Source organism: Podarcis liolepis (assembly GCF_965112155.1).
Source record: "Podarcis liolepis genome assembly, chromosome: 15".
NCBI lineage: Eukaryota > Metazoa > Chordata > Lepidosauria > Squamata > Lacertidae > Podarcis > Podarcis liolepis.
The window spans coordinates 27,669,135-27,695,628 of record NC_139566.1 but is presented as its reverse complement, the minus strand read 5'-3'; the positions used below and the strand labels follow the sequence as shown (position 1 = coordinate 27,695,628).

General features: G+C 47.6%; 2 protein-coding genes across 5 annotated transcripts in view; one reads left to right on the top strand and one right to left on the bottom strand.

Moving 5' to 3' along the window:
• The first annotated feature begins 5,066 nt into the window (after positions 1–5,066).
• On the top strand, positions 5,067–12,520 carry PIK3IP1 (phosphoinositide-3-kinase interacting protein 1). Its single transcript, XM_083478943.1, has 4 exons — positions 5,067–5,637; positions 8,254–8,430; positions 9,550–9,628; positions 10,689–12,520. Exons 1-4 carry the CDS (start codon positions 5,568–5,570, stop codon positions 10,894–10,896), a joined length of 534 nt encoding a protein of 177 aa, XP_083335069.1. The 5' UTR covers positions 5,067–5,567; the 3' UTR covers positions 10,897–12,520.
• A 1,075-nt stretch (positions 12,521–13,595) lies between these two features.
• Positions 13,596–26,494, bottom strand: part of LIMK2 (LIM domain kinase 2) — a 54,625-nt gene continuing 41,726 nt past the window's right edge. For all 4 annotated transcript variants that reach the window (XM_083478647.1, XM_083478649.1, XM_083478650.1 and 1 more), the window contains 8 exons: positions 23,439–23,525; positions 21,670–21,801; positions 21,338–21,394; positions 19,862–19,927; positions 18,585–18,759; positions 17,507–17,562; positions 16,145–16,302; positions 13,596–15,311 (listed from right to left, as the gene is read on the bottom strand). In XM_083478647.1, coding sequence (XP_083334773.1) covers positions 15,155–15,311; positions 16,145–16,302; positions 17,507–17,562; positions 18,585–18,759; positions 19,862–19,927; positions 21,338–21,394; positions 21,670–21,801; positions 23,439–23,525 — 888 coding nt within the window. In that variant the 3' untranslated portion in view covers positions 13,596–15,154. The remainder of the gene's footprint in view (positions 15,312–16,144; positions 16,303–17,506; positions 17,563–18,584; positions 18,760–19,861; positions 19,928–21,337; positions 21,395–21,669; positions 21,802–23,438; positions 23,526–26,494) is intronic.

The window sequence follows — 26,494 nt, the reverse complement described above, 5'->3', positions numbered from 1 at the left end:
GTTTTTTGCTTGTTCAACTTAAATCCAGCTACCTGGCCAAACTGTTGTATTATTTCTAAAGCCCTTTTCGTACTAGTGTTTGGCTCTTGCAAAGTCAATACTAGGTCATCTGCGAACGCTCTTAACTTATAATGTTTGGCTCCGACCTGCACACCTTTGACCTGCTGGTCATTTCTTATCATATTCAGCAACACCTCCAGAACTGAAATAAAAAGTAATGGGGAAATCGGGCACCCCTGTCGTGTTCCTTTTTCTATCTTAAGCTCCTCAGTCACAACATTGTTTACAATCAGTTTAGCTTTTTGTTCAGAGTATATTGCAGCCATACCATTCTCAAAGCCCTGACCTACCCCCATCCCATGAAGATTCTTCCTCATAAAACTCCAAGAGATATTATCAAAGGCCTTCTCCGCATCCACAAAGATCAATACTGCCTTGGTGTTTATATTCACCTCTAACTTCTCCAAAATATCTATTACATTCCTTACATTGTCTGCTAGATGTCTTTTAGGGAGAAAGCCTGCTTGGTCTTTATGAATCTTCTCCATCAAAACTCTTTTAAATCTTTTTGCCAAAATGTCTGCAAAAATTTTGTAATCCACATTAAGCAGGGATATTGGGCGGTAGTTCTTGAGTTGGGTCTTTTCAGTCTCTGACTTTGGTATGAGTGAAATATATGCCTCTTTCCACGATTCAGGTGCCTTTTTTCCCTCAAGGATCTCGTTACAAACTTCTCTTAGTGGTTGAGTCAACCATTCCTTCAGCGATTTGTAGTATCTGGAAGTCAGTCCATCTGGTCCTGGAGATTTGCCCAGTTGCATATTCTGAATGGCAGCCTCTATCTCTTGTTCTGAGATTCTCTGGTTCAAGTCCATCTTACTTTGATGAGAGATGTTTTGTAGTCCATATTTTCCGAGGAATTTGTCTATATCTTCTTCATTTTGCGGGCCTTGGGTGTAGAGTTTTTTGAAATAGCTTAGAAAGCAATTTCTAATTTCATTGGGTTTGGATATGTTCCTTCCATCCACCTCCAGGCTTGTAACTGTATTTAGTTTCTGCCTTTTCTTCAATTGCCATGCCAAAAGTTTGCCACATTTATTTGCTGATTCAAAAGTCTTTTGCTTCATTTGCCTTATCTTCCATTCAATCTCTTGGTTCATCAATTCCATATATTGTGTTTGGTATAATTTGATCTCTCTTAAAATGTCCTGAGACTTTGGTTTTGTTCTTAATTTCCTCTCTCCTTCCTTTATCATTTCCAGAATCTTCTCTTTTTTCTCATTTTGCTTTTTCCTCTTTATTGAGTTTTGTTGAATCAAAAATCCTCTCATCACCGCTTTACTTGCGTCCCAGATCACTCTTTTCTCCACGTCGGTCCTCAGATTTATTTCAAAATAGTCTTTTAGGGTCTTTTGGGCCTTCGTGAGAATCTCCTTATCTCGAAAGAGGGTGTCATTCATTCTCCATCTAAATTGACCAGTTGTTGTGAGTTTCATCTCCATCTTCACGGCGTTATGGTCGGAGCAAGTTTTTGGGCAGATTTCCACTTTCTTAATCTTCGGAGCCATTCCACTAGTAACCCAGATTTGATCGATTCTGGTCCAGGTCATCATTGCTTGGGAGAAAAAGGTTCCCTCTCTCTCCAGAGGGTTCCTTGTTCTCCAAATATCTATCAAGTCCATATTTTCAGTCATTTCGAAAAAAGTCTTAGGGAGTCTCCCTTCTTTGGTGACTGTAAGTCTTTGTGCCTTGTCCATATTAGTGGAGACCACGCCATTCATGTCTCCCATAATTATCATATTGTAGTCCAGATAGTCCATCAGAGTTTCATGAAGTCTCTTAAAGAAGTCGGATTTGCCTTCATTTGGTGCATAAATTCCAACAACTAGGAATTTTTCTCCTTGTACTTGTATCTCCACAGCCAAATATCTCCCTTGTTCATCTTTGAATATCATTTTTGGAGCCCATTTCTCCTTCACATATATTACAACTCCTCTCTTCTTAACTTTGTCTGATGAAATAAATTCTTGTCCTAGCCTTTTATTTGAAAGTAATCTCCTGTGGGCTCTGGTTATGTGAGTTTCTTGTAAGCATATCAAGTCCAATTGTTCTCTATTCAATATATGAAATACTTGTCTTCTCTTCAAAGGCCCATTGAGCCCATTACAATTCCAACTGAGGAATTGCAGAGCCATCTTGTTATTTTTCTAAGGCTCCTCCAACAGCTCCAAGTTGTTGCTCTTCTTCTGATGGTAGTGGTTTTTGTCCAAACGGGAGATTCAGGATATCCAATGCTCTCCTCTGTTCTGCAAGTACATCAACAGTCCCCTTCTGTAAGTCCTCCTGGTGTCTTGCCAAAAATTTGTCTTTATCTTGAATTGTCTTTATTTTCACTTTGTTTCCCTTATAGTCAAATGACAACCCTTGTGGGAATTCCCACCTGAAACGGATAGCGTTTTTCTTTAATAAAAGGGCTAGGTCCTTGTAGTAGTTTCTTAAGTCCAGAAAATATTTTGGGATGTCTTTAAAGATCTGTGCAGCTGAGTTTCCAATCTGCAAGGCCTTTTCAAAGTGTAGTCCCAATATTTTGTCTCTTTCCTCCTTGGATCTAAGTGTAATCAAGCAGTCTCTCGGAGTCTTTCTGTTTTGCTTCTTACCCAATCTAAAGGCAGTCGTAATTTTGAATTCGTCTTCCTGGAGTTCCCAACAATCCACAAACTCCCGTGTCAAGTATTCCACAAGGTTGTCTCCTTCATTCTCCGGGATCAGTCTTATTTTTAAATTTCTCTCTTTCCTCTGTAACTCCCACAAGGCCAAAGTTGCATCATGCTCATAGACCTTCTTGGCGATCGGCTCTAATTTCTCCTGTGTCTCTCCCGCAGTAGCTTTGGCGTCTTCCGCAATTTGGCGCGTAGTGGCGTTTTCCTCCACCAATTTATTTATAGATTCTGTATTCTGGTTTAGTCTTGCTGAAATTTCTGTTAATTTTAGTGTATTCTCTGAAGTCTGTTTTGTCAGAGACTCCAGAGTTTGGTTTATCTTGAGCAAGGCATCTGTCACAGCTTCCATAGAGACGGCTGCTCCTTTGTCTTGTCCTGTTGATGCTGTTGTTCCTGTTGATCCAACTATTGCGCCTGAGATTGAGCCTCTTTTCTTTACCTGTGACTGTTGCAGCTGTTGTTGTAATTGTTGCTTGGTCTTGGCCCTTGTGACTATCTCTTCTTGTGCGCCACTCATGTCAAGGTCAGTTCCCACGGGATTTATTCTCCCTTGGAAAATTCCACTGTCTTAGGCCGTGCCGGACTTCACTTTGTCCTCTAGAGGGGGCAAATCAAAATGGCCATAGAGCAAAGATTCCAGGTATAGAGACAAAGGAGACTGTCCCAAATGTCCAAAATATAAAAGGGAGATTAACACAGTCAGAAGTCTAGAAGCTTGTTACTTCAAATTGCCACAGTTGCCCTATTTATGCTACTTCTTGTTGTATTGTACAGTAGCCAGGCACTGTGGAAACTTTGTATCAAAGTATCACTTCACAGGGAAAAGTCAGTTCAGTGTACTAAGAAGGCAGACCGTTTCATGCTTTCAAATAAGTGAGACAGCAGAGGTTTTTTACTTCCAATAAATCTTGCAGTTATTGCTCAAATTCACCTCCCCTCTGCCCTGCTAGCTAGAGGGGAGATCAAAGGGTCTGAATGTCCGGTTAAGCTGATCAAAGAGCAAGTTTAAACGGATGCAGGTTTAGAGCTCCGTTGCTTTCACTTTCATGCAGTCGGGGGGAGGCAGACTTCCTTTGTTTAGATCTCCCCCGTTTTTAGCCCAATTTTTAAAATTTTAAAGGTCCCGATTATATTTCAGCTCTTACTCACGGGGATTCAGTCCAGATTTTCTTTTCAGGAAGGAATCGGCGCTCTCCGCTTATGGCGACGCGGCTTCACTTCGCAGGCTGGGTAGCGACTCTCAGCACCGCGCTCACTCCCGATGTCGATCCGTAGCCTTTAAAAAGGCTCTTTCACGGTACCGGGGGGCGCAAAGGTGCCCACCGAGTCTCCTTGTTCTCAGGCTTCAGCGCCTGGGATTTTAGGGGTCCCCCGCTTGCCGTAGCGGGTAAGACCCGAACTTGCGAAGCAGTCCTTCTCCGGAGCTCGGAGCTAGGACCGCCATTAAGCGCTGGCACCGACCGGAAGTCCTCCTCAGGCCAGGAATTTGTTTTGAGCATCAGAACAAACGGAGGCTTACACACACACCACCACCACCACAACAACCCATTGCTGCTGGTTACTGCAATATTTCTTAATGTTGGAAGTAACATTTAGGGCGTTGGTATTGTTTTGCCGTTGCTGTTGTGAAACTAGCAGCTCTCCAGATATTATTGACCTGCAACTCTTATCACCGCTCACCACTAGATTGGAAAAAAATGTTAAATATTAGCACAGAGTTATTTCTACCTATGGTGGGTTCTGTGGTCACACCCTGGTAACAATCACCCTGTTCGCTGTTTTAGCCACAGGGTCGCAGGTGTAGGAGCCAGAGTCTCTCTTGGGCAGCAGACGAGGGAACTAATCAATGAAGCAGTGGAGCAAGAGAGGAAGGAAAATGCACTTGGGCGATGAGGAAAGCGTCAAAGTGGGCACTAATTAAGAGGTGGAGAGATGATGGCAGGGTGGGCACCAGAAGAGCCTGGTTGCAACCTCTTAGGCTTGCTGATTGGAAGGTCGGCGGTTCGAATCCCTGCGACGGGGTGAGCTCCTGTTGCTCAGTCCCTGCTCCTGCCAACCTAGCAGTTCGAAAGTACACCAGTGCAAGTAGATAAATAGGTACCACTGTGGCGGGAAGGTAAAACAGCATTTCCGTGCGCTCTGGTTTCCATCACGGTGTTCCGTTGCACCAAGAAGCGGTTTAGTCCTGATGGCCACATGACCCGGAAAGCTGTCTGTGGACAAACGCCGGTCCCCTCGGCCTGAAAGCGATATGAGCACCGCAACCTTAATTGCCTTTGACTGGACTTAACTGTCCAGGGGTCCTTTACCTTTTTTTTTTTAACCACGCCCAAAGGGATGACAACAAGTCCAATGGCCTGTGCCCACAGTGGCCAGTGTCAGCAGCAGCCCACTCCCCGCCAGTGGTTCCTGGCAAATAGCATTCTGAAGCCTCTTGCCTCCCAAATGGCTAAGCCCTCTGTTCACACTGCGGCCAGCCAGGTGCTCCCAATGAGTAGCCAGGTGCGTGTCCTCTTTGCTTGCTTTGGCTCGGTGGCGGGGCGTCCTAGCCCTCTCCTGCGTCCAGGTCAGCAGAGCTCAGGCGGGTAGATTGCGTCGGAGGCGGGAGGCTCCACGTGTCGCGCGTCTTCCTCGCCTCCCTGACTTAGGACCCTGCAAGCGCCTCGGGACCAGCGGAGGAGGCGGCTCCGGGAGGCGGAGCTGAGCTCCTTCAAAGGCCCGGCTTGTTTACGCCGCAAAAGCTCCACCGAAGCAGCCGAAGGCAGCGGCCGCAGCAACAACAACCCAGGCACCCGATCCGGATCACAGCGCCTCCTCCTCCTCCTCGTCTCCAGGCCACCGTTCCTCATGGCGTCTCGGTGGGCGCTTCTCCTGCTCCTGCAGCCGCTGCTCTTGGGCTTCGGCTCGGCTACGGAAGGTGAGCGGCGGTACCCGGTCCTAGCCCCGTGCCAATTTCGCCCGCCCGCCTGCCTTTGCAGCGGGGCGGTCTTGCTCGTTCTCCTTACGAGAGGAGCTCCGAGGGGGTCTCCGATCCACCTGCTATCGACGCCCGCGAGGAGCCCCTGACCCCCTCCCTCCCGCGAGTTCGCCCCGTTCACACGTGCAAGCTCCCCTTCCCCCCCACGTGTCGACTCTGCACGTGTGAAGGCAGCTCGCACCAGTCAGCTGCGACCGGAGCAGCAGAACCCTTGCAGGAAAACTCCGCGCTGCCTGCTGCTGCGTTATTTTGGTTAATTTTTGTTTCTGAGCCCGGAGCCCACGCTGGCTTAATCGGGAGCAAGCCTCCATGGGCGCAACAGGGGCTCTGCGGAAGAGAGACTGAGGCGGGGCAGGCGCACTCTGCATGTGCTCAGATGCACACCCAGCGGTGGGGGGAAAGGGCGCACCCTCGCTGAGTAGCGCACGCATATAAGCGTCTGTGATGGGGGCGCTTGATCCTTAGTGCGCATGCTCCCTCTTCTCCTGCCTCAAGCAGGGCAGGGAGGGCGGTGACGTATCTCTTTAATTCCGCTCCGCCGGCTCCTCCCTCTACCCCCCTCGCCATTGGTCCGTGTTGTCTCCAGGCCTTGAGCTCGTTTCCTATTGGTCGCTGCCTTGGGGTGATGTCATCCTTCAGCCGCAGAGACCTTGCGGGGTAAACAACCCAGCCACCCCCTTTCGTGGAGAACAGGCTTAACTACGCCTTCCTGCACGTGGGAGTCCCTTTTGACTCTGGGAGGGGGCGTGGCCCCAAGGCCCCTCCCCCTACTGCTGGAGGGCATGATCTGGATCTCCATCGGGGCGAGTTTCCAACTTGAAATGCGCAGGAGCCTCTCCCCGTTACAGTACTTTCTTGCGCATGCTTGCCTAGCTCAGCGAGGACCTTGCAAGCGGGGCTGCCAGCCAGCGCTTACCTGGGAGTAAATGCCATTTACCTGAATGAAGCTTACTTTTGAGCAAAGATGCATGTAGTCTTCATGATTACGCCAGGTTTTAATCAGTGGATTAAACGTGCAAATGCATAAAACACCCTTTTTTCTCATAAGAGGCAGAGCGGTGTGCTAAGAGATGTCTGCTGCTCACAAAAGACATTTTCGCTGCCGGCTGAGGGAGGGGAAGCTGCTCAGGGTGGCGCAAGTTGGATCAAGCCAAACAGGGGTGATTTAGTCTAGCATCTTGTCCTCACAGTGGTCAACTATAGGCACATTATGGGAAACCCATGAACAAGCAGGGCCCGAACACTTGCGATTGATATTTGGAGGCATTTATTGCCTTTGACTCTGGAACTCATGGCCACATGGCCGTTGTGGCTGTTAACTCTTAATAGCCATATCTGCCAGGGATTTATCTACATTACCAGGCTTTAAAGACATCCAAGTTGGTGGCCATCGGTACCTCTTTGTGGGTGCAAATTGCATGAACTGATTTTTATTGTTTTCAATTGTTGTTCCCTGTTCTGAGACCTTGGGGTGAAGGATGGGTGGTAATATTATTGTTAAAAATAATAATTCAAAACTATTTCATCATCAAACCTTTTATTGGCATCACATACAAACGTCCATAACATAACAGTACAGAGTTACCGCTTCCCCTGTGGCACAAAACATTTACCAAAAAAAAAAAAAGGAGAGGCAGAGCAGACTATTGTCACATCTCTAGGACTCCAGGGAGATCAGCTGTCTGCAATGTGTTTGGATGACGGAATACCAGATAAAGAGATTTGCCACTAACTTTGTGAGCTCCTGGTCATTCCCCAATAGTAGAAAGTGTATGACCTCCGACTCTGGTTTCCATTTGGGGATGCAGAGTTGCTTTAGGAATTGCTAGCAGAGATCAGCATATAGTTTACATTTAAGAACCATATGAGTAAGAGTTTCCACCAGGTGGTCAACATCAAAACTATTTGGAAGGGTGTGTTGTCTGTTGGCAGCAAACAAGGCTGGACACTGTCTTTCCTTGCTTTAAAAAGAGCCTCCATTCCTTCAGCACACATGGAAGAGGGTCAGTTGTGGGCCAGGCTGTTCCATCTCCTTGATCTGCTGTTGCAATCTATGCCCCCCCCCCCATTTCTGCGTTGCTCCCAGTTTAGTGTGGCAACTCTGGAACTCCCTGTCTATTGACACCAGACAAACACCTTCACTGTACTCTTTAAGGACCTGCAAAACATGTTTTTGTTTAGACAAGCCTACCTAGACACATAGCATGCTAATGTATGTTTTAATCTGTTATTAGTTTATTGCTGGTTGTCTCTTTTGAATGTTTTAACGAATTGCTTTTACTGATAATTCTATTGTTCTCTTTGTAAAGCTCTTTAAGCTCGCTCTGTGTGTCTTACAATCAAGTGTCTGCATAAATTTTATGAAATAAATAAATGAGTGAAACAGCCCTATGCTGGAATCTTGAGTTCCAGCACTGGGGGAAAATACACCAGCACAAGAGATTTTAAAGCGGCCTGAGGCAGGGCTGGTTCTTGGGGCACACACACTCTTTTGAATGACCCCCTTCTCACTGTGAAATATTTTGATGCTGACAGTCATTTTCCTGTCCCCTCCAGATGCAACCTCTGCCGTCTCTCCGGCTCTCACAGTCAAAACGGCAGCGACCGATCAGGTTTTCGAGCCTGCCAACAGCTTGCCATCCCGGAGCGAGGCGGCTGCAGTCCAGCCCGTTGTCGGGATCGGCCAGAGGGTCAAGATGAGATCGAACGAGAAGAAAGACTTGGGCACTCTGGGTAAGGACTAAAAGACTCCCTAGGAATGTCCTTGCAGCAGCTTTGTGTGTAGTCTGGCTCGTTTCAGAATTGCGATGACTAAAAGAGTTGGGCGTGGTTTAGTTCAGGCTTCCCCCAGTCTGGTGTCCCTACAGATGGATCAAAACTCCCTCCTAGAAGGACACCAGATTAAGCAAGGCAGGGTTAGTTTCAAAGGAGGCTGCAAGAGCCTTTTGGCAGGGGAATGGATTTCCTCAAAGACTTGTTCACTGGACATTTTTAAGCAGAGGTTAGATGGCCAATTCTGTGATTGCAGTGGGTAGGACTAGATGACCCTCGGGGTCCCTTCCGACCTTACAGTTCTATGTTTCTGTGAGGCCAGACTCCACTACATCTGTTGGGTGGGAGGAGGAAATGGGTTCACTCAGCAGGAAGTGGGTAAGGTGTGAAGAACTGGCATCCTGCGAGCTCTTTCTGTAAACAAGACAGCTGTTTCCTGGGGCAGGGTTCTGAGAATGTGAGCTACCATTTTAAAGCCCTATAAAAAGTCTTTTAAAGGGTTTTCTAGTTCAAGGGGGAAGTGTGTGTGCAGTACAGGCCTACAGAAGGGCTAGTCATACAGCTTCACTCTGCATTTTGCCCTTTCTAGCTGTTTTTTTTAAGACGAGCCACATTTCCATTTATATATTACATTACACCCCACATTTTCCTTCACAGAGCTGAAGGTGGTGCACGCAGTCCGGTCCGCCCCCCCACATTTTCTCCACGCAACAATCTTGTGAGGTTGGTTAGGCTTAGATGTAGTGCCTGGCACCCCAGTGAGCTTCGTGGCTGAACATGGATTCGAACCCAGGTCTCCCAGCACTCTTAAGCACTACACCACACTGGCTCTCATTTTTTGGAACGCCTTGGGTGCAGAAAGGCCAGGAAAAGTGTGCGCACACGTTACTGCTTATTTTTTTTAAGTGTTCAAAACCTGCACTTTCTCAAATGTGTGCCAAGGCGGTTGATGCAGCATGCAAAGTTATAATTGGGGAAAGCATCCGTTGTGTTGCTTTATGCTGCAGGGTTTGGGGGCGGACTGCAGCGGTGTGCTTAAAATGTGTTGCATATGTCCTCTTTCTCTCCCCCCCCCCACAGGCTACGTGCTGGGCCTTCTGATGATGGTGATCATCATTGCAATTGGAGCAGGCATTGTCGTGGGCTATGTCTATAAGAGGCAAGTGAAGGGCCTTTGCATTGATCGTTTGTATGTTGTTATCTTCTTCTTTTGCATTTATTATATATCCCATTTTTTCTCCAAGGAACTCTCTGTGGGGTACATGGTCCCCCCACCCCCTCAATTAATCCTGTGAGGCTGAGAGAACACAGTGAGTGGCCCAAGGCCACACCCAATGAGCTTGGTCGCCCAGTGTGGATTTGAACCCTGGTCTCTCAGGTCCTAGTCCAACACTCTTAAACACTGCACCACACCAGCTGTCCCTCGTGTAAAACATTCTCAGCAGATCCCACCCTTTGGAACTCCCTGCCTATTGACACCAGTCAGGTGCTTTCGTTCTACTCTTTTCAACGCCTTCTAAAACATTTTTTGTTTGGGCAAAGCCCACCCAGGCGTTTAGAACGTTGACATTTATTTTTATGTGTTTTTTAGCTTATTGCTGATTTTAATTATTTTAAAAAATGTTTTAAATAGCTGTTTTTCATAGAATTGTGGAGTTGGTAGGGACCCCACAAGGGTCATCTAGTCCAGCCCAAAAAAATCACAGCTAAATAATTCCTGACAGATGGCTGTCCAACCTCTGTTTAAAAACTTCCAACAAAGGAGAGTCCACTAGCTTGTGAGACCGTCTGCATAGATTCCAAAAGTTATTCCTACTGTTGAGTTAGAATCTCCTTATAATTTGAACCCATTGGTTCAGCTCTTACCCTCTGGAGCAAGCTTGCTCCATTTTCCATGTGATGACCTTTAAATATTTGAAGCTGGCTACCGCATCCCTTTTCAGCCTCCTTTTTCCCAAGCTAAACATACCCAGCTCCTTCAACTGTTCTTCATGAGGCTTGGTTTCCTGACCCTTGATCATCTCAGTCGCCCTCCTTTGCACTGAAATTTTACTTTTACTGATAAATTTGTTTTATTCTTTTTGTAAACTGCTTTGAGGTTTTTTTATTTTGCAACCAAACAGTGTATAATTTTATGAAATAATAAAGAGTGTGCATCAGTTTGGAACCTGCACCACCACCCCGTCTGACACCCCCCTTCTCCCTCCCTCCCTCCCCAGGGGCAAAGATCTGAAGGAGCAGCACGAGCAGAAGGTTTACGAGCGCGAAATGCAGCGGATCACTTTGCCGCTCTCGGCCTTCACCAACCAAGCCTGCGAACTGGTGGACGAGAACACGATAGAGGTGCACACGAACGAGACCCCCGTGGAGGAAACGCACAATGGCGATGCCCCACTGATGGGTCAAGCGGGCACACCTGGAGCCTGAGGAACATGGGTGGGGGGCACCCTAGGAGATGCCCTGCTGGCACCCACAACGCCTGAGACTCCTCTCTCTTCTCACCAACGTACGTGGGAGTTTCATTTGTATTTCTGGTTTGTTTTTTCTGTTCGGGGAGGAACAAGAAGCCTGGAAGAGTCTTGACGAGGCTCTGAAGACGTGCAAGGACTGGCTCACCCATGCTCATCCATTGTTGGGGCGTTTGGGTCCCAGCTGCATGAAACTGAATGCCACTGGACGGTCTAGTGTGGCCTGAGCCTCTTGCGAGGTCCAGCTCTTCCTTCTGCCCCCGATGGAGGGCGGGAAGAGAAAATGCAGCGCCTGCCTCCTGCTGTATAGACTGCACAGTCTCTTCCCAGTCAGGAAGTACCTGTCTATATCGCCTCCTCTCGATCTTCTTCCACGGAGGTGGCTTCCTGGTGCCTGCAAATCTGTTACAAGTGGGGAGCTGTAGTGTAGGTGAGCTTGAAAAGCAAAAGTATTCGAACATTTGAATGTATTTTTATTATTTCCTAAAGTGGAAGGCTGCTGTCAGAAGAATGGCCCTCCTTACAAACCCCTGTATTTAACAACCACAGAGTTTTCCTTATAGCTCGGTGCTTAAACTGCCTTTTCAAAATCAGTCAAGGAGGAAGCTTCCCAAATAGGAGGGCTTTTTTTTTTAGGTGGGGGTGGGGTGGGCAAGCCGGGCTATCCCTAGTGAGCTCTTCAAAATCTGTATCTTCTGTCTTACGTACTCCAGGACTTCTAAGGCCAGGGACAGATTCTTACATGCGGGGAGTTTCAATTTACAGTGATCTTTTCCCTTCGTGATCTTTGTTGAGCACAGCAAGACAGCTCAGGTATGTTTCCTTCTCCCCTCCCAGCACACTTTGGGGTTTAGCAGATATGGAGACGAAAGGGATCCCCCAAAGGCATTCTGCAGAGGGATGCAGTTTCCAGAAAGGCGACTTCAAGGCAACGCTAGGACCACAGGAGGGAAGAGGACTCTTGTGCTCAAATCCTGCTGGCAGGTTTCCTACAGGCATCCGATTGGCCTCTTAAGAGGGCAGGATTCTGGGTGCAGGCTTCTCTTAACATTCTTAGATCTGCCCAGACGGTGCCGGCTCAAGCGCAAAAGCTCCTTCACCTCCATTTCAGAGCCAGCCAATGGCTAAATGATGGATGGCTCTCCCTTGCATTGGGCTTAGTAGTTCAGGGGTTTTTTCATAGCGCTGGGCCAGTTCCTCTGTAGCAGCTGCACAAGCCAAGTGGTGGGGTGATTTATGCGGTGGCTTTGTCAGGCAGCATTTGAGGCAGAGAACCAGGATCAAGGAAGTTCTCCTGCGATGCTCTTTGTTAGGCGTAAAGCACACATACTTCTGTTCCGCCAACAAATAACTCACTTTAGCCATACTGACTTTTTTAAATAAAAAAACCCACCTTCACCACTCAAGGAAGGTAGACCAGCTGCTGAGAGTGAAGGTTTCTTGTACACTCCGGTTATGCAAACAGAGATGGGAATTTTGTTTGTTTTTTTAAATAAATACGTTTCAATGCCTTTGAACACCATTTCTTTGTAAGTGTTTTTAAATACCTCATGAACTATGAAATAAAATAAAAAAGAACTGTTCAGGCTGTATTTGTGTTATTCTGTGGAATGGTCAAGTGTTGCAACTAGAAAACTACAGCTGCCTTATTTTTGAGTCAGATTGTTGATCCACCTAGGCCACCTGCACTGACTGGCAGCAAAGGTTCTTCCAATAGTCCCAAATTTTATCCACTTAAAAAGCAATATTCCACACCTTTTCATCTCTGGTATTCCTTAAAATGTGGAGGCTAGTGGTGTGGTGAAATAGGTAGGTACACAACCCCCACCACATCAGTTGAGGAAAGGTTTTGAACCCTTTCTCCTACTCTTCAAAATATTCTGGTGAGCTGTGTGGTGTAGTGGTTAAAAGCGGTAGACTCGTAATCTGGGGAACCGGGTTCGCGTCTCCGCTCCTCCACATGTAGCTGCTGGGTGACCTTGGGCCAGTCCCACTTCTCTGAAGTCTCTCAGCCCCACTCACCTCACAGAGTGTTTGTTGTGGGGGAGGAAGGGAAAGGAGCATGTGAGCCGCTTTGAGACGCCTTTGCGTAGTGATAAAGCGGGATATCAAATCCAAACTCCTCCTCCTCTTCTCATCTGTGTTATGGTGCTTTCCCCCCATTTTGCAGCCAACCCTAAAACTGCTGGGGTGAGAAGGGTAGAAAATTTTTATTGGGTTGGAGATGAGCCTTGCTTACGTTAAAAGCAAGGATGCGAGAAGGAAGCTCTGGCCCTCCAAATGTCCAGCAGAGCCAATGACAGGGGATGGTGGGGATTGTAGTCCATCGACAGCCGGGACACAGCAGGTTCCCCACCCCTGCCTTACAAGAATGCAGAAGGAAAGGGTAGCTTCACAAAGCAGAAAGGTAGCCACCCTTCCCAAAATGCACTGCAGCAGTTTGGTTGCTGCTGCTCCCCTTCATCTCTGAAAGAAAGAAAAACCTGGGGGAAAGTCCCCAAGGCCTCCCCTCTGATGCCCTTTATATCCCATAGCTTATGACACATCTGCAACAGCCCTCAGAACTGGGTTTCAAGACCAGCAACAGCAAACTCTGCTTTGATCCAAAACTGGCCACATTTTGAAGATGTTGGCTGTCCTTTTTAACACACGAGCCACTTTTGTTTCCATAGGATAAAGTTTATTGCTTTTAATTTAGTCAAAAATGTTTTGGTGTGCAATCAACAAGAGTCCAGAATCTCTTGAACACATGATCCAAGTTTCTCCTCTCTTCGTCCCTGTTTATAGAGGGGGACCCACATTTATTAAAAGAGGAAGGAGGGAGCGGAATCTTTATTGAAATGCCCTGGGCCTGGAGACCACCACTGGGGTGGGCCTCAGAAGGCCCAGTGGCTCTTAACCCTTAGAGGATTAAGCCGGATAACTGGAGTTTAAAATCGCTTGGCTAGTAGGGACCTCATGTCTTTTTGGCTACTCTAAGTGGGAAAGTGGGCTGCTTGAGGTCCAGATCCATGGTGCTATCTTAGGGGAGAGGACCGAAAGCCACGATGACTGCATGCCCGTCCCAAATTCATGCTAGGTTGGGTTGGGCTTCCCAAGGAAAGTGACTTTGCTGAGGCCCACCAAGAACAGGGGAAAGATCTGGCCAAGTGAAACCATGTAGTGTGTGCACCATCTTCACCAGAGAAGACAGAAGCTAGGAATGGTTCCCTTTCTATTCTTGGTATATCCAGGAAATGTGTGTGTGTGTGTGTGCGCGCAGGCCAGAACCAGTGGTGTCTTAGTTCCTAAGGGAAAGAGAAGCCTGAAATGGAGGACAGAGGTAGGTAACTTAATCAGGTTCAACAAGGGCTTCAGACTATCAGACCCAAATAAGAAAGTGGTCTCATTCCCTGTCAGCTGCAATTAAATGGTGGATTGGGAAGTAGCTCTTTGCTCAAACCCAGCTGTTCCAGACCAAGAAGCCCCCACAGTGTGAGGCCACTGAGCCCCAAACTAGGACAGCCTCACCCTTTCTGTTCCCACTGCAAAGTGGCTCAAACAGCCGAGAGCAGCCTGCTACTCTGGAGCAACCCTTTGTGCTCACCGGAGGTGGTTCTTCCCCTTCTGAGCCCAGTTCGCAAGTTGGCTGTGTAGTGTTTTTGAACGTTTGCTTGGAGGTATTTGTAGAGATGAGGAAGAGAAGGGGGATCCTTTGCCAGAGAGAGGCTGTTTTTGAGCTGCTCCTGAAGAACTTCCCAACTCCAAGAGGAGTGAGGAAGGCAAACACACTCCCTCTGCCTGCAAGTAACCTCTGCTGACTCTTCCATGCCTTTTCCAACAGCAGACAAGGCACCCAGGTTGGGGGCAGCCCAGCCTGCCCCTCCCAGGCAAATGTCCCAGGCTCAGGAACCTTTATAAACACTTGCAGTCTTTTTGGGGCCCAAGGCACCACTGTGATAGAGACCTGCAAACAGGGCCTCACAATTTTGTGTTTCCAAAAGCTAGAGAGTCTCAGGACTAAAAGTCACAAGCAGAACAGGATTCTGCTTCCAGAACATGCCACAAATCCACAGGAGGAAGGTAGTCCAAGGTGAGGCGACGGAAGGCAAATGGGTGCCTTGTTAATGTCCTGTGAGGATTGGGAACATCAGCTCTCTCTCTCTCTCTCATATGCCCCTGCTGCCCCACTCCCTCCCCACAGGCAATTTATGGAAAGTGCGCACAGGTCTTGAGGATTAGGTGAGGTTTTCAGGTAGCTTATCCCGGATCAGCCCGTGCTGCATGCTGACGTTGTGATCCAGCAATTCCAGTTCTGACGGAAGAGGGATTCCCAGCTCTCCCAAGTACAAGGAAAGGGCTTCAAAAGAATCCTCCAGTTTGGAAAACGGGGGCCTAGACAGAGAGGAGGAAAGGCAGTAAGTTAATGCTGTCTCTCTACAGATCAGCAGTCACCTATGGAGAGCAGGATTTTCCTCCAGGCGGCCAGAAAGAGATGTTTAAAAGCAGCACACAAGTGACTGAAGCAGGTGTGACCTAGGAAGGACTGTGGTTTAAGGAACTCCCACCAGGACAACCACAATGGAATAAGACAAAAGGGTTTGTGCTGGCTGGGACCAATGGAAATTGTAGTCAAAAACTTCAGGTGATAGGCGGCTGATGGAGAGACTTCTGAACACCCCCAGTCTATTGTGGCATTTTAGGCTGCTCCCCTTCTTCCATCCCCTGTGTTGAGGCTCCAAAAAGGAAGGCAGGAGCCCAGCCTTTCACATGCCCAGGGTGGTGCAGCCTGGTCTGCCTTGCACAGAGGAAACAAGAGCTCGTTCCAGCTCTGGAGGGTGCAGTTTCCTTTGGTTCCTGCTTCACGCTCACTTGACATAAATAGTTCGTTTTAACAGCAAACCGCACTGACAGGAAAAATAACACTTTAAAAGAAAATGGGAGAGAGCAAAGTCAAAACAAAGGAAGTGCTCTGTCCTCCGTGAGGGTGGCCTGCATGCAAATATGCCCCCCCCCCTCAAGCAGAATGCCAGGAACAGACTCCATCAGCCTCCACCAACCTGATGCCCTTCGGTCATTTCTGGACCACAGAACCTATCAGCCCCAGGCAGAATAGCACCCTCCAAAACATCTGGAGGGAAGCAGGCTGGCACCAGACCAAAAAGAAGCAGGAAGGTACAGAGCCAAGATCTCCCTTCATTCTGCTTTGATCCCTCCAGAGGCCTCACCTGCTCTCTGGCTCTAGCCTGCAGCAGATGGCTGCCAGGGGGAAGAAGGCCGGAGGGCAGTCGGTGGGAACAAACTTCTCCCAGAAGAGCTTCACGTTGAGGCCAAAATCCAGAGTGCGGGGGAGGCAATCTGGATCGGCATACACTTGTCCGATGATCTGAAACAGAGAAAGGAGCTGTCAATGTCACGGAAAGCAGGACTCGGCTGTGTGCTGGCGCCACCACCTGGGGCTGCAGGTGATAGGAAGGAGGAACTGAACCAGATCCGAGGAGGGAAGCCTGGATAGGAACAGGCCCTTAGGAGCATTTGCATGGGACAGGAGAAAGCAAGAAGGGAGGGCAGGAAGGGCCATGGTAGAATATCTGGCCTTGCAAGCAGCAGGTCCCAAGTTCAGTCTCCAGTGGCATCTCCAAGTACGGCTGGGAGAGACTCCCTGCCTGAAATCCTGGAAAGCTGCTGCCAGTCAGAGTAGGCAATACTGAGCCAGATGGACCAATGGTCTGAGTCAGCAGAAGGCAGCTTCCCATGTTCCCAATAGGGAAAGCGGAAGGGGTGTTTATTAATGCAACATGTTTCGGAGAAAAGATTCTACACTTAGATTAGCAGACGAAAAGCAGAGGCAGCACATTTAAAGGCTGAATCTTTATTTTTCCGAGTTTCTCTGGCCAAGGACCAGGTGAGTGGTAGTAGTAGTAATAATTAATAATAATAATAATAATAATAATAATTTATCATTTATACCCCGCCCATCTGGCTGAGTTTCCCCAGCCACTCTGGGCGGTTCCCAATTGAGTGTTAAAAACAATACAGCATTAAATATAAAAAAACTTCCCTAAACAGGGCTGCCTTCAGATGTCTTTTAAAGATAGGATAGCTGCTTATTTCCTTCACATCTGAAGGGAGGGCGTTCCACAGGGCGGGCGCCACTACCGAGAAGGCCCTCTGCCTGGTTCCCTGTAACCTCACTTCTCGCAATGAGGGAACCGCCAGAAGGCCCTCGGCGCTGGATCTGTGTCCGGGCTGAACAATGGGGGTGGAGACACTCCTTCAGGTATACAGGACTGAGGCCGTTTAGGGCTTTAAAGGTCAGCACCAACACTTTGAATTGTGCTCGGAAACCCTAACATGCTGAGAAGTTTTGAGGATCCTGGTGGCCAGAGAGAAACCTCAGGTACCACTTATTTATTCCTTAAATTTCTATACCACCCTTCATCTGAGGATCACAGGGCGGTTTATAATATAAAAACACAAAAATACATACCATAGTAACAAACGAAAACAATAACATCCCCCGCCCCCAACAGTATTTATTTTATTAAGGAGCACGGCAACTTCTCACTTCTGAAGTGGCCCAGGTTTACCTCGCATAGCACAATCCCAAAGGAAAAGATGTCCACTGTCTCATCATAGCTCTGCCCTGGAAGAAAAGAAAAAAGGGAGAGTGGCTTTATTTTCATTAAATGGAGAAAGCACTGAGTGTGAACGACAGAACAGGTGAACCAAGAGTTCACTAAGAGCCCTCAGGCAGTAGAATCAGAGTTTCCAGCCCCACAGTCTATTTTTTATTGTCTCAGTGATTACATATGATTCCTGCATGCCTAACTCAGGGCATCATTCCTGGAATTTCCCCTGCTTGGGAGCAAAGTTCAGGGCAAGAGATGGCACCTTGCCCAACGCCATTCTGTTAAGTATCATGGCTGTGGAGGGGACACTGTCAGACTTTCAGGGAGGACAGAAAACCCTGCAAATTCCTGGGGAAGGACCATGATGGCTCAGGGGCAGAGCACCTGCTTGGAATGCAGAAGGTCCCGGGACCAATCCCCAATGGCATCTCCTGGTAGGGCTGGGGAAGACGTCCTACCTGAAACCTTGGAAAGCCACTGCTAGTCAGTGTGGACAATATGGAGCTAGATGGACCGATGCTCTGACTCTGTATAAGGCAGCTTCTTATGTTCTTTACTTGGGGAGGGCTAGAGCTCAGGGGTAAAGCACCTGCTTTGCATGCACAAGGTCTCAGGTTCAACCCCCAGCTTCTTCAGGTAGGGCTCAGAGAGACTCCCTGACGGAATCCCTTAAGAGTTGCTGCTGCAAGCCAGAGTAGGCAATGCTGATGTAGATAGACCAAGGTCATGGTATAAGGCTGACCCGGCCTTCAGCACTGTATTTGGGGACTTCCCTGGCTTTTTTATGGCCCACATAGGACCAGTCTGGATAGTTGGCCTTGGTGAAGATTTGACATTTTCATCCCCAAAAAGTTTTTGATTTGAGTTTCTACTGAAATGAGGCTGCATCTTAATGTTGCATTTTAATCTTGTTTTTAAGTTGTATTTTAATCAATTGTTTTTACATCTGGTGTTAGCTGCCCTGAGCCCGGTCTTGGCTGGGGAGGGCGGGATATAAATAATTTTTTTAATTATGATTACTTGTGAAACTTCTTACCGTTCAGCATCTCTGGTGCCATCCAGTAGGGGTTCCCCACCACTGTGTAACGCTTCTTCCGGTCACTCTTGCGCAAGGTCCGCTTCTTGGCCGATGGCTTCTCCAGGGTGGGCTTCTTCCTTTCCTCTACAATCAGCCGGGAGAGGCCAAAGTCTGCAACCACCACAGTCTTGTCCTGCAGCCAAGAACAAAGGAGGAAGGGACACTATGAGAGGCCTACTAGTCTGCGGGGATCAGAAGGCGCAGTTTGCCCATGAGCAAAAATATCTATAATAAATGCCCAGGGTCAATAGCAGTGTGTCCCAAAGTGAGCGGTACTACCCAATGGGGAGTGTTGGGTTTACCTGCAGGGGGCAAAGACCATAAAAGGCAAAAGGGTAGTGGGGGAGGGGGGCGCTGGAGGTGTAAGTGACTATTAGACTTTGAAAAGCTGGTATCACTGGATCAAGTTCTTAAAAAACCAATTAAACTACATAGTTTTAAGTGGATTTGGAATAAATGGGCAATTAACCGTTTTCTTTTTGAAAGTGTTTTTATTTGATTTTACGAATTCATTCACACTCATAATCACAAATAATAATAAAATTGCGCAAGATTCTTCTGAATCTTAAAACTTCCCTCCTCCCCTCCGTGGGTTCTTTAAGTAACTTTTTAACTGCATATTATAAGTCCATCTAATTTAGAATCCTCCACTGCATCCAAAATCTATGTATCATTGCAAGAGTTATTTGAAACCTGCCAAAGAGTTCCAGTGTTTACAGTGGTCTTTCAAGTATGATATAAATTTGTCCCACTCTTTGTTGAAGTTTTGATCCTCCTGGTTTCTGATTTTCCCAGTTGGAATAAATAGGCAATTAAACGTTACTGCTCTGAATTTTGTTGTGTGCAAACCACTATTCTGTTTTTTTATAGGGTATGGGGAACTGGGAATGATTTCATGGAACCAAGGGGCAGTGGCACCAAAAGTTTGGGAACCCCTGGTTTATAGGAGAAGGGAGAAGGGAGGAACCACAGCTCAAAGAAAAACCTAACAGGTTTTTTTTGGGGGGGGGGGGGCAAATGCACATTGCTTAAGCCACCACTTGCTCTTGGCCTCCAATGAAGACGTCAGGCTTAAAGACACCCAAGTTCTGAGCAACGGTGCACCCGCTCTTGCTGGGATACATTTACAGCACTAACGTGGACCTATGAGGTCTCTGTGTGCAGAGAGCCAGAGGGCTCCAACTCTCAGCTGTTTTGCTTGGTGGTGGGCGATGGGGAGAGACTGGGGAACTCACCAGTTTGATGAGGCAGTTGTGGGAGTTCAGATCTCGGTGGATGATGGACATCGAGTGGAGGTAAGCCTGTGAAAGGGAGAAGAAGGGGAAGAGAGGCATTTGAACCAACGCTGTTTGAGTCTGGGCCACTTCCAACGTGGCACTTCTGGCTGAAACCACTCAACACTCCCACTGGCCTGTCTCACGGGCTACCCAAGTGCCTCCAAGCCACTGCCCTTCTTATAAGCCAAGGTGGTTGGGGACAAATAGAAGAAGACGCCTTCACCCCGGTATGGCTCCCCTTTATCACATACACAGCCCAACAAGACAATGACAAAAATCCACCAACGGCATACAAATCAATATGGTTAACCTGATCCAAAACACCCACCCACCCCACTCACACATGAAAACAAAGACCACCACAGCCAATCACAAACAAACAAGGCCAACTCCAGCCTCTCTCACCACCAAAGGAACACAAGTGAATAGCACAGAACCTGCACAAGCGATGCTGACACAAAACCCCACATATATTAAGTATAATAGAAACATCACCACCCGAACCCACCCCCACCCATCTCCCCCACCCTTTCCCCTTCTTTTTCCTAATGTCTCAACAAATGAAACTGATCTGTAAAAAAATGTTACTTGGAGAAAAAAAAGAGACATACATTGCACATACTTTTGTAAACTAAGAAAATCTTTAATAAAATACATTTTTTTTAAAAAAAAAAAGCCAAGGTGGTGGCTGGGCCTGGGGGTAGGGGAGGCAGGTCACAGGTGGTTTGGTCTGACCCAGAATCCTGTCAGACAAACTGCACTAAAAGCCTATTATGCTGGAGACCACCAGGTGTGAGGGGTTCATGTGCAACCAAGAGACCACGGCTGCTGAGGATGCAGAAATGAGCCACCAGCTCCACTGCGGTAAGCCACATGTGTCTGAAAACTGGTTGCTGGAAGCCGCAGGAAGGGAGAGTTGCTACTGCCGCGCTCATGCCCTGCCTTGGGGCTTTCCATTGGGGCATCTGGTTGGCCACTGTGAGAACAGGATCCTGGACTAGATGGGGCCTCTTTGGTCTCATCCAGCAGCCAAGCTCTTCTTATGTCCTTATGACAGCCCCTTTGCTTCTCCAGCAAAGGAACGCCCCATCGCAACCCTTTCAAAGTCATGAGCCTGGACTGGGGCTTCTTGGGCTGCAAAGCCTTAAGAGGCAAACTCCTGCGCATTGGCTGCTCATTCAGAGGGAGGTTCTCATTTCAGAAAGAGGAATAATGCCACTGTTGCCCCCACTGCTAGTGTCTGCCACCTGAGACAATTGCTTAATGCCGTCTAATGGTAGGGCCGGCTCGTTTCTCTCTCAAATGCACCTTTCAACCCCCCTTGCTCAGCATCTCGTATTTTTGAAGCCCTCAAGATGGGGCAGGATATACAACTCAAGACAAGATTCCATTGGGCAAAGAGTGTGTGTATTTGTGAAGAACCGGGGAACTCACCATTCCTGAGGCAATTCCTTTGGCAAAGCTGACCTTCTGCTCCCAGGGAAATGGTTCCTGCAAGGCAAAAAAGAAGGCCCTCATTAACATGTTCCTTAAACAAGCAACATATCTGTAGTGGATGAAAGGCGCAATGCTCTTTTCAAAGTCTTTCCCAGCGTGACATTGTGGCTGTGCCGGCTGGGGCTGATGGGAGTTAAGAGTACAAAACAGCTGGAGGCACCAGGCCTGGTGGAGACTACTTTAGAAGCCGAGAGCTTTAGTGGCCAAGAGCCACTGCACTTTTAGGGTCAAATTTCTCCTTGCTCATCTGACAAGCTGCCTTCACTCACCATGTTCCGGAGGAAATCCTTCAGAGTCCCGCCTTCAATGTACTCTGTGAGAAGGTTCAGCTTCTTGTCCTTGTATAGCACACCAATGAATTTCAGGACGTTGGGGTGATCCAAGCTGCGCATCACCTTCACCTGAGAAGACAAGACAGCAGTCCAAGGGTTTGGGATGCACTGAGACCTCCTTTTTACTGCTGCTGCTGCTGCTTTTTTTAAAGAAAACAAAATAAAAAGTATTTGAAGTCTAAGCAGCTCTTGCAGTCCCATCTGAGGGACTGATGCGATCCACACTTGCTCACCTTCAGAACTGCTGTAGCATCAGGGAGCCCAGGTGTGCTGGCCTTGAAGAATATATATTCCACCCTGCCAGTACAGGTTAGAGCATCAGACTGCAATCTGGGAGACCAAGGTCCAAGCCCCCTCTCAGTCACAAAGCTCACCGGGCACCCTTTGGCCAGTCACTATTTCTCAGTCTAACCAACAGGGCTGTTACGAGAGTACAATGGGGAAGCAGAGAACTGCGTGTGACACCTTTGGGTTCCTTGGACAAAAGGTGGGCCATACATGTAATAGTTTTTTAAAAAGAAAAGAAATAAAAATGGAAATGAAATATAAACATGCAAGAAAGTACATAAACAAAACCGGGTGGAACTGTGTGTTGAATGGTTTCTTTAAATGTAAAGGTTCATCATTGTTCCCGATGTGTATGTCTTTAAGGGGCCACAGCAAAATAACGAGACCCACCTTTACAGCTGTGAAACATAGCAGGTGCTGCTGAGTTGTATTGATTAAGCTGTGTCAGCAATTGGGTGTAGTATATAAGGAGCAGCACCTAGCTCTCCCATTACCCTGGGGGGTGGGTTGGTGGTTGGGTCTGGTTTGTTGCTGATGTGTTTAGTGTATAAGGAGCTTTTGTTTTTGTAATTAAAACCTTGTTTAAGCTATTTTTGAGTCCCTTTTTAATGCATGGTCTCCCCAGCAAGCTCTCTGCAGCGCTACCATACTGCAAATAGCCAACACTGTGGAGTGGCAAGTTTGATGGGAAACAGGAATTGGTGTCTGAAGGGTGCAGCAAGAGGTTTAACAATGTCATCACTGGCAAATGGAGGGGCACAGGGGCCTCACTTCAAGCAGCAACATATTTCTTTTTTATATATAAATTTATTTATTTGTTTTTTCAGATTAAAATTTTACAGTCACATATCCAACATAGAAACAAGATTCCAAAGAATCTCCTGGACTTCCTTCCTCCCCCCTTTGTGTGTCCTATTGTCAATCATTTCCTCCTGCGTCTTTTATAATAATCCAAATCTTTTACCTCTCCATTGTGTACAAAATATACCATTAAACTACAAGTGTTATTCCAATCCTACTAATGATTTTAACTGTTTACAATGGTTTTTAAGATAAATTATAAATTTTCCCCATTCCTTATTAAAATTTTTGGTCGTCCCGGTTTCTGATTCTTCCGGTCATTTTAGCCATTTCGGCATAATCCATCAACTTGATCTGCCATTCTGCAGCAACACATTTCAGCCCAGCTCTAGCTCTCCAGAGCGATGTGCAACATTAAATGCAACCCAAGTCTTGGGCATTATCTGCACGGCTTAAAAGCCAAAGAGGAGCAGCACATGACATAATGTTCTTTCGCTCTCTTCTAAGTGGGCAGCCATGGGGTGATCTTCCTGAGCCCCCATTCATATCGAGGCTGCTGTATAGCAGGACAGCTTAATGCACCCGTTTCAGGACCTGCTTGAAACGGCTGTGCCTACCTCTGTCAAGAAGGTCTTCTGCGTTTCCTCGTCACAACGGATCAGCTCCTTCATCACCATCACTTTCCCTGTTGCTTTGTGAGTCACCTGAACAGCAAAAGTGAGAAGAACTTAACACGGCGCTTCTAAACCGTTGCATGATCTCACTGACCCTTGCAAGATCTCAGTAAAGGGTCACTGGCAGCAGAGTGGCTTCCCCAGGCCTCTTAAGGGTTGTACTTGGCAGAATCAGGAAGGAGCTCTGCACTCCCACAGACCTCCTGTCCTCCTCTCACACTTGGGAATTAACACATTACTTGATCAAAGCAGCAAGTAATGTGTGTGCACACCCAAGGAGGGAGCTCATGGCTTGCTCCTGTACCTCCAGCCCAAGGTTTAGAGGGCTGTCTGAACGCAGTGGGCGCATTCTAGTCAGTTTACACCTGTCCGCTGTGCTAACAAGATCGCTTCTGTGAAGCAGAGAAACGGAACACCCCACTTTTAGGCCTGGAAAACCCAAAAGAAAGCCTCCTGTTTTAGAGAGCTTGTTTCAGTCTATCCGCTTAGAAAGAGAGCAGGTGACGATGTGAACAAGGCCTGTAATGAACAGACTGAAAGCAAACCAAAGGGAGAGGTATGCTGAGCTCTGTGTGAAGTCTTCAGCAGTGAAGAGCCGCTATATTGTCATTTATTATCGCTTTCATTTTTGTTACTGTTAATACAGTAGTACCTCGGGTTACATACGCTTCAGGTTACATACGCTTCAGGTTACAGACTCCGCTAACCCAGAAATATTGCTTCAGGTTAAGAACTTTGTTTCAGGATAAGAACAGAAATTGTGCTCCGGCGGCGTGGCAGCAGCAGGAGGCCCCATTAGCTAAAGTGGTGCTTCAGGTTAAGAACAGTTTCAGGTTAAGTACAGACCTCCGGAATGAATTAAGTACTTAACCCGAGGTACCACTGTAGTATTATTTCAGTCCATTACCTGCCCTTCACCCTAAGGTCACAGGGCAGGTTACAACAATTTAAAACACAACATTTAAACAACATAAAATTGCAAAAATAGAGTGGGTCTTAAAATTAGAGAGGTAGTGTGGTGTAGCACTTAAAGAGTGTGGAACTAGGGCTTGGGAGGTAAAGGTAAAGGGACCCCTGACCGTTAGGTCCAGTTGTGGCCGACTCTGGGGTTGCGACGCTCATCTCGCTTTATTGGCCGAGGGAACCGGCGTACAGCTTCCAGGTCATGTGGCCAGCATGACTAAGCCGCTTCTGGCGAACCAGAGCAGCGCACGGAAACACCGTTTACCTTCCCGCCGGAGCGGTACCTATTTATCTACTTGCACTTTGACGGGCTTTCGAAACCTCTGCCACGAAGCTCATTGGGTGTGACCCTTGGCCAATCACTCACTTACAGTTTACCCCACCTCACAGGGCTGTTGTGGGAATTAAATGTGGGGGAGAACCACGTATGCTAACTTGAGCTCCTTGGAGTAAAGACAGGATATAAACGCAATAAATAAATAATGGATATACATATCAGGTGTTTGAATTAGATTCTGAATTAGAAGACAAGAAGAGGAGGATGTCACCTGCACTGGGCCTGACTGGTCAAGCACATAATGAGGGGCAGCAACTTGCCTGAGACGTTTGACACCCCTGTGACTGAAACAGAAGACGACGACAACCAGCAGTCCTAACCAGTTTTATTTGTTTTGTTTTGCTTTTATCTAGGTTTTTTTTTACTTGAATGTTGTTTGTATTGTTATTGACTTTATGTAAACAGCATAGAGGAGTTGTTGTTTTTTTTACTACAGTAAGTGTTATTACATTTTCTGCAAGTAATCTAAAAGTCCCCTGCTTTTCCAAAACAAATGTGCAGCTGCAGAGGAGAGGAGGGTGCTAGGTTGTTGTACGTCTCCTTTAAAAGGAAGGCCATGCAGAAAGGACGTTCAGAAGGCAAGGGCAAGCTGGATGCTCCCCCCCCCAACCAACGCAGTAGCCTTGCAGAATGTGGGGTGTTGGGGCGTTGGCTGCAGCCCAGGGTGGGGGTGGGCAGCGTGCACAAATCAGAGGCCGGGGTTAGTCTGAGGGCTCTCGCCTGAGTGGGAATGCTCATCACAAGGCATGCTGCAAAGAGAGCATTGGGCTTACCTGCACCTGCTACGTGCCTACCCACAGAAGAGGAAGGAGGAGGAGAAGAAACAGGTTCATTAGTAAGAGAAGGTAAAGAGGAGCTGGAATGTGGCACATACCCAAGGATGCAGGCTGAAACAGGGCATGGTTATAAGCCCCTTCCCAGGGCCATAAGAACATAAGAAGAGCTTGCTGGATCTGGCCAATGGCCCATCTGGCCCAGCACCCTGTTCTCACAGGGGCCAACCAGATGCCCCAGATGCCAACAAGCGGGAAACAATCACTAGAGTCCTCTCCTCTCCTGTAGTTCCCAGCAATGGGGATTCAGAAGCATCGCTGCCTCCAGCTGTGGTGGGCAGAGCACAACCGTTGTGGCTGGTAGCCGTGGATAGCTCTCATCTACATGAATTTTCCTAATCTTCTTTTAAAGCCATCTTGGTTGGTATCCTTCATAGCCTCCTGTGGCAGCGAGTTCCACAGGTTAATTGCGCACTGCATGAAGGAGTACTTTCTTTTCTCCGTCCTGAATTGTGCCAGAGTCCACATTGTGCCAGAGTCAAAGGACAGACTATCCCCAAATCAGAACTCCAGGTGTTCTGGAGGATGGAGCAGGGCCACGGATGAACTCAGCCTAGAAGCTGTGGTCCAACAGGGCCACCTTTTCACCTAAACAGGAGAATTGGCTCAAGCACAAAGTTTTGACAGAAGGTGAAATGATTGGCAAACAGAGCATCGGTGCCGAAGAAGCTTAGGTACGGCTACTCAGGCTCTTGGGCCCCAGATCAGGATGAAGGTGGGGAGAGCCAACTTAAAACTCTGCAGTCAGAGATGCTTAGGAAGTTGCCTTATACTGCATCAGACATTGGCTCATCGACTTCAGCACTGTCTACACTGACTGGCAGCAATGGCTTCAGGGCTCCAAGCAGAAGCCCCTCCCAGCCCTA

Coding starts and splice junctions, on each gene's coding strand:
- PIK3IP1 (XM_083478943.1), top strand. CDS start 5,568: ATGGCGTCTCGGTGGGCGCTTCTCCTGCTCCTGCAGCCGCTGCTCTTG. Junction 5,638..8,253: donor CTTCGGCTCGGCTACGGAAG/GTGAGCGGCGGT, acceptor TGTCCCCTCCAG/ATGCAACCTCTGCCGTCTCT. Junction 9,629..10,688: donor GTGGGCTATGTCTATAAGAG/GCAAGTGAAGGG, acceptor CTCCCTCCCCAG/GGGCAAAGATCTGAAGGAGC.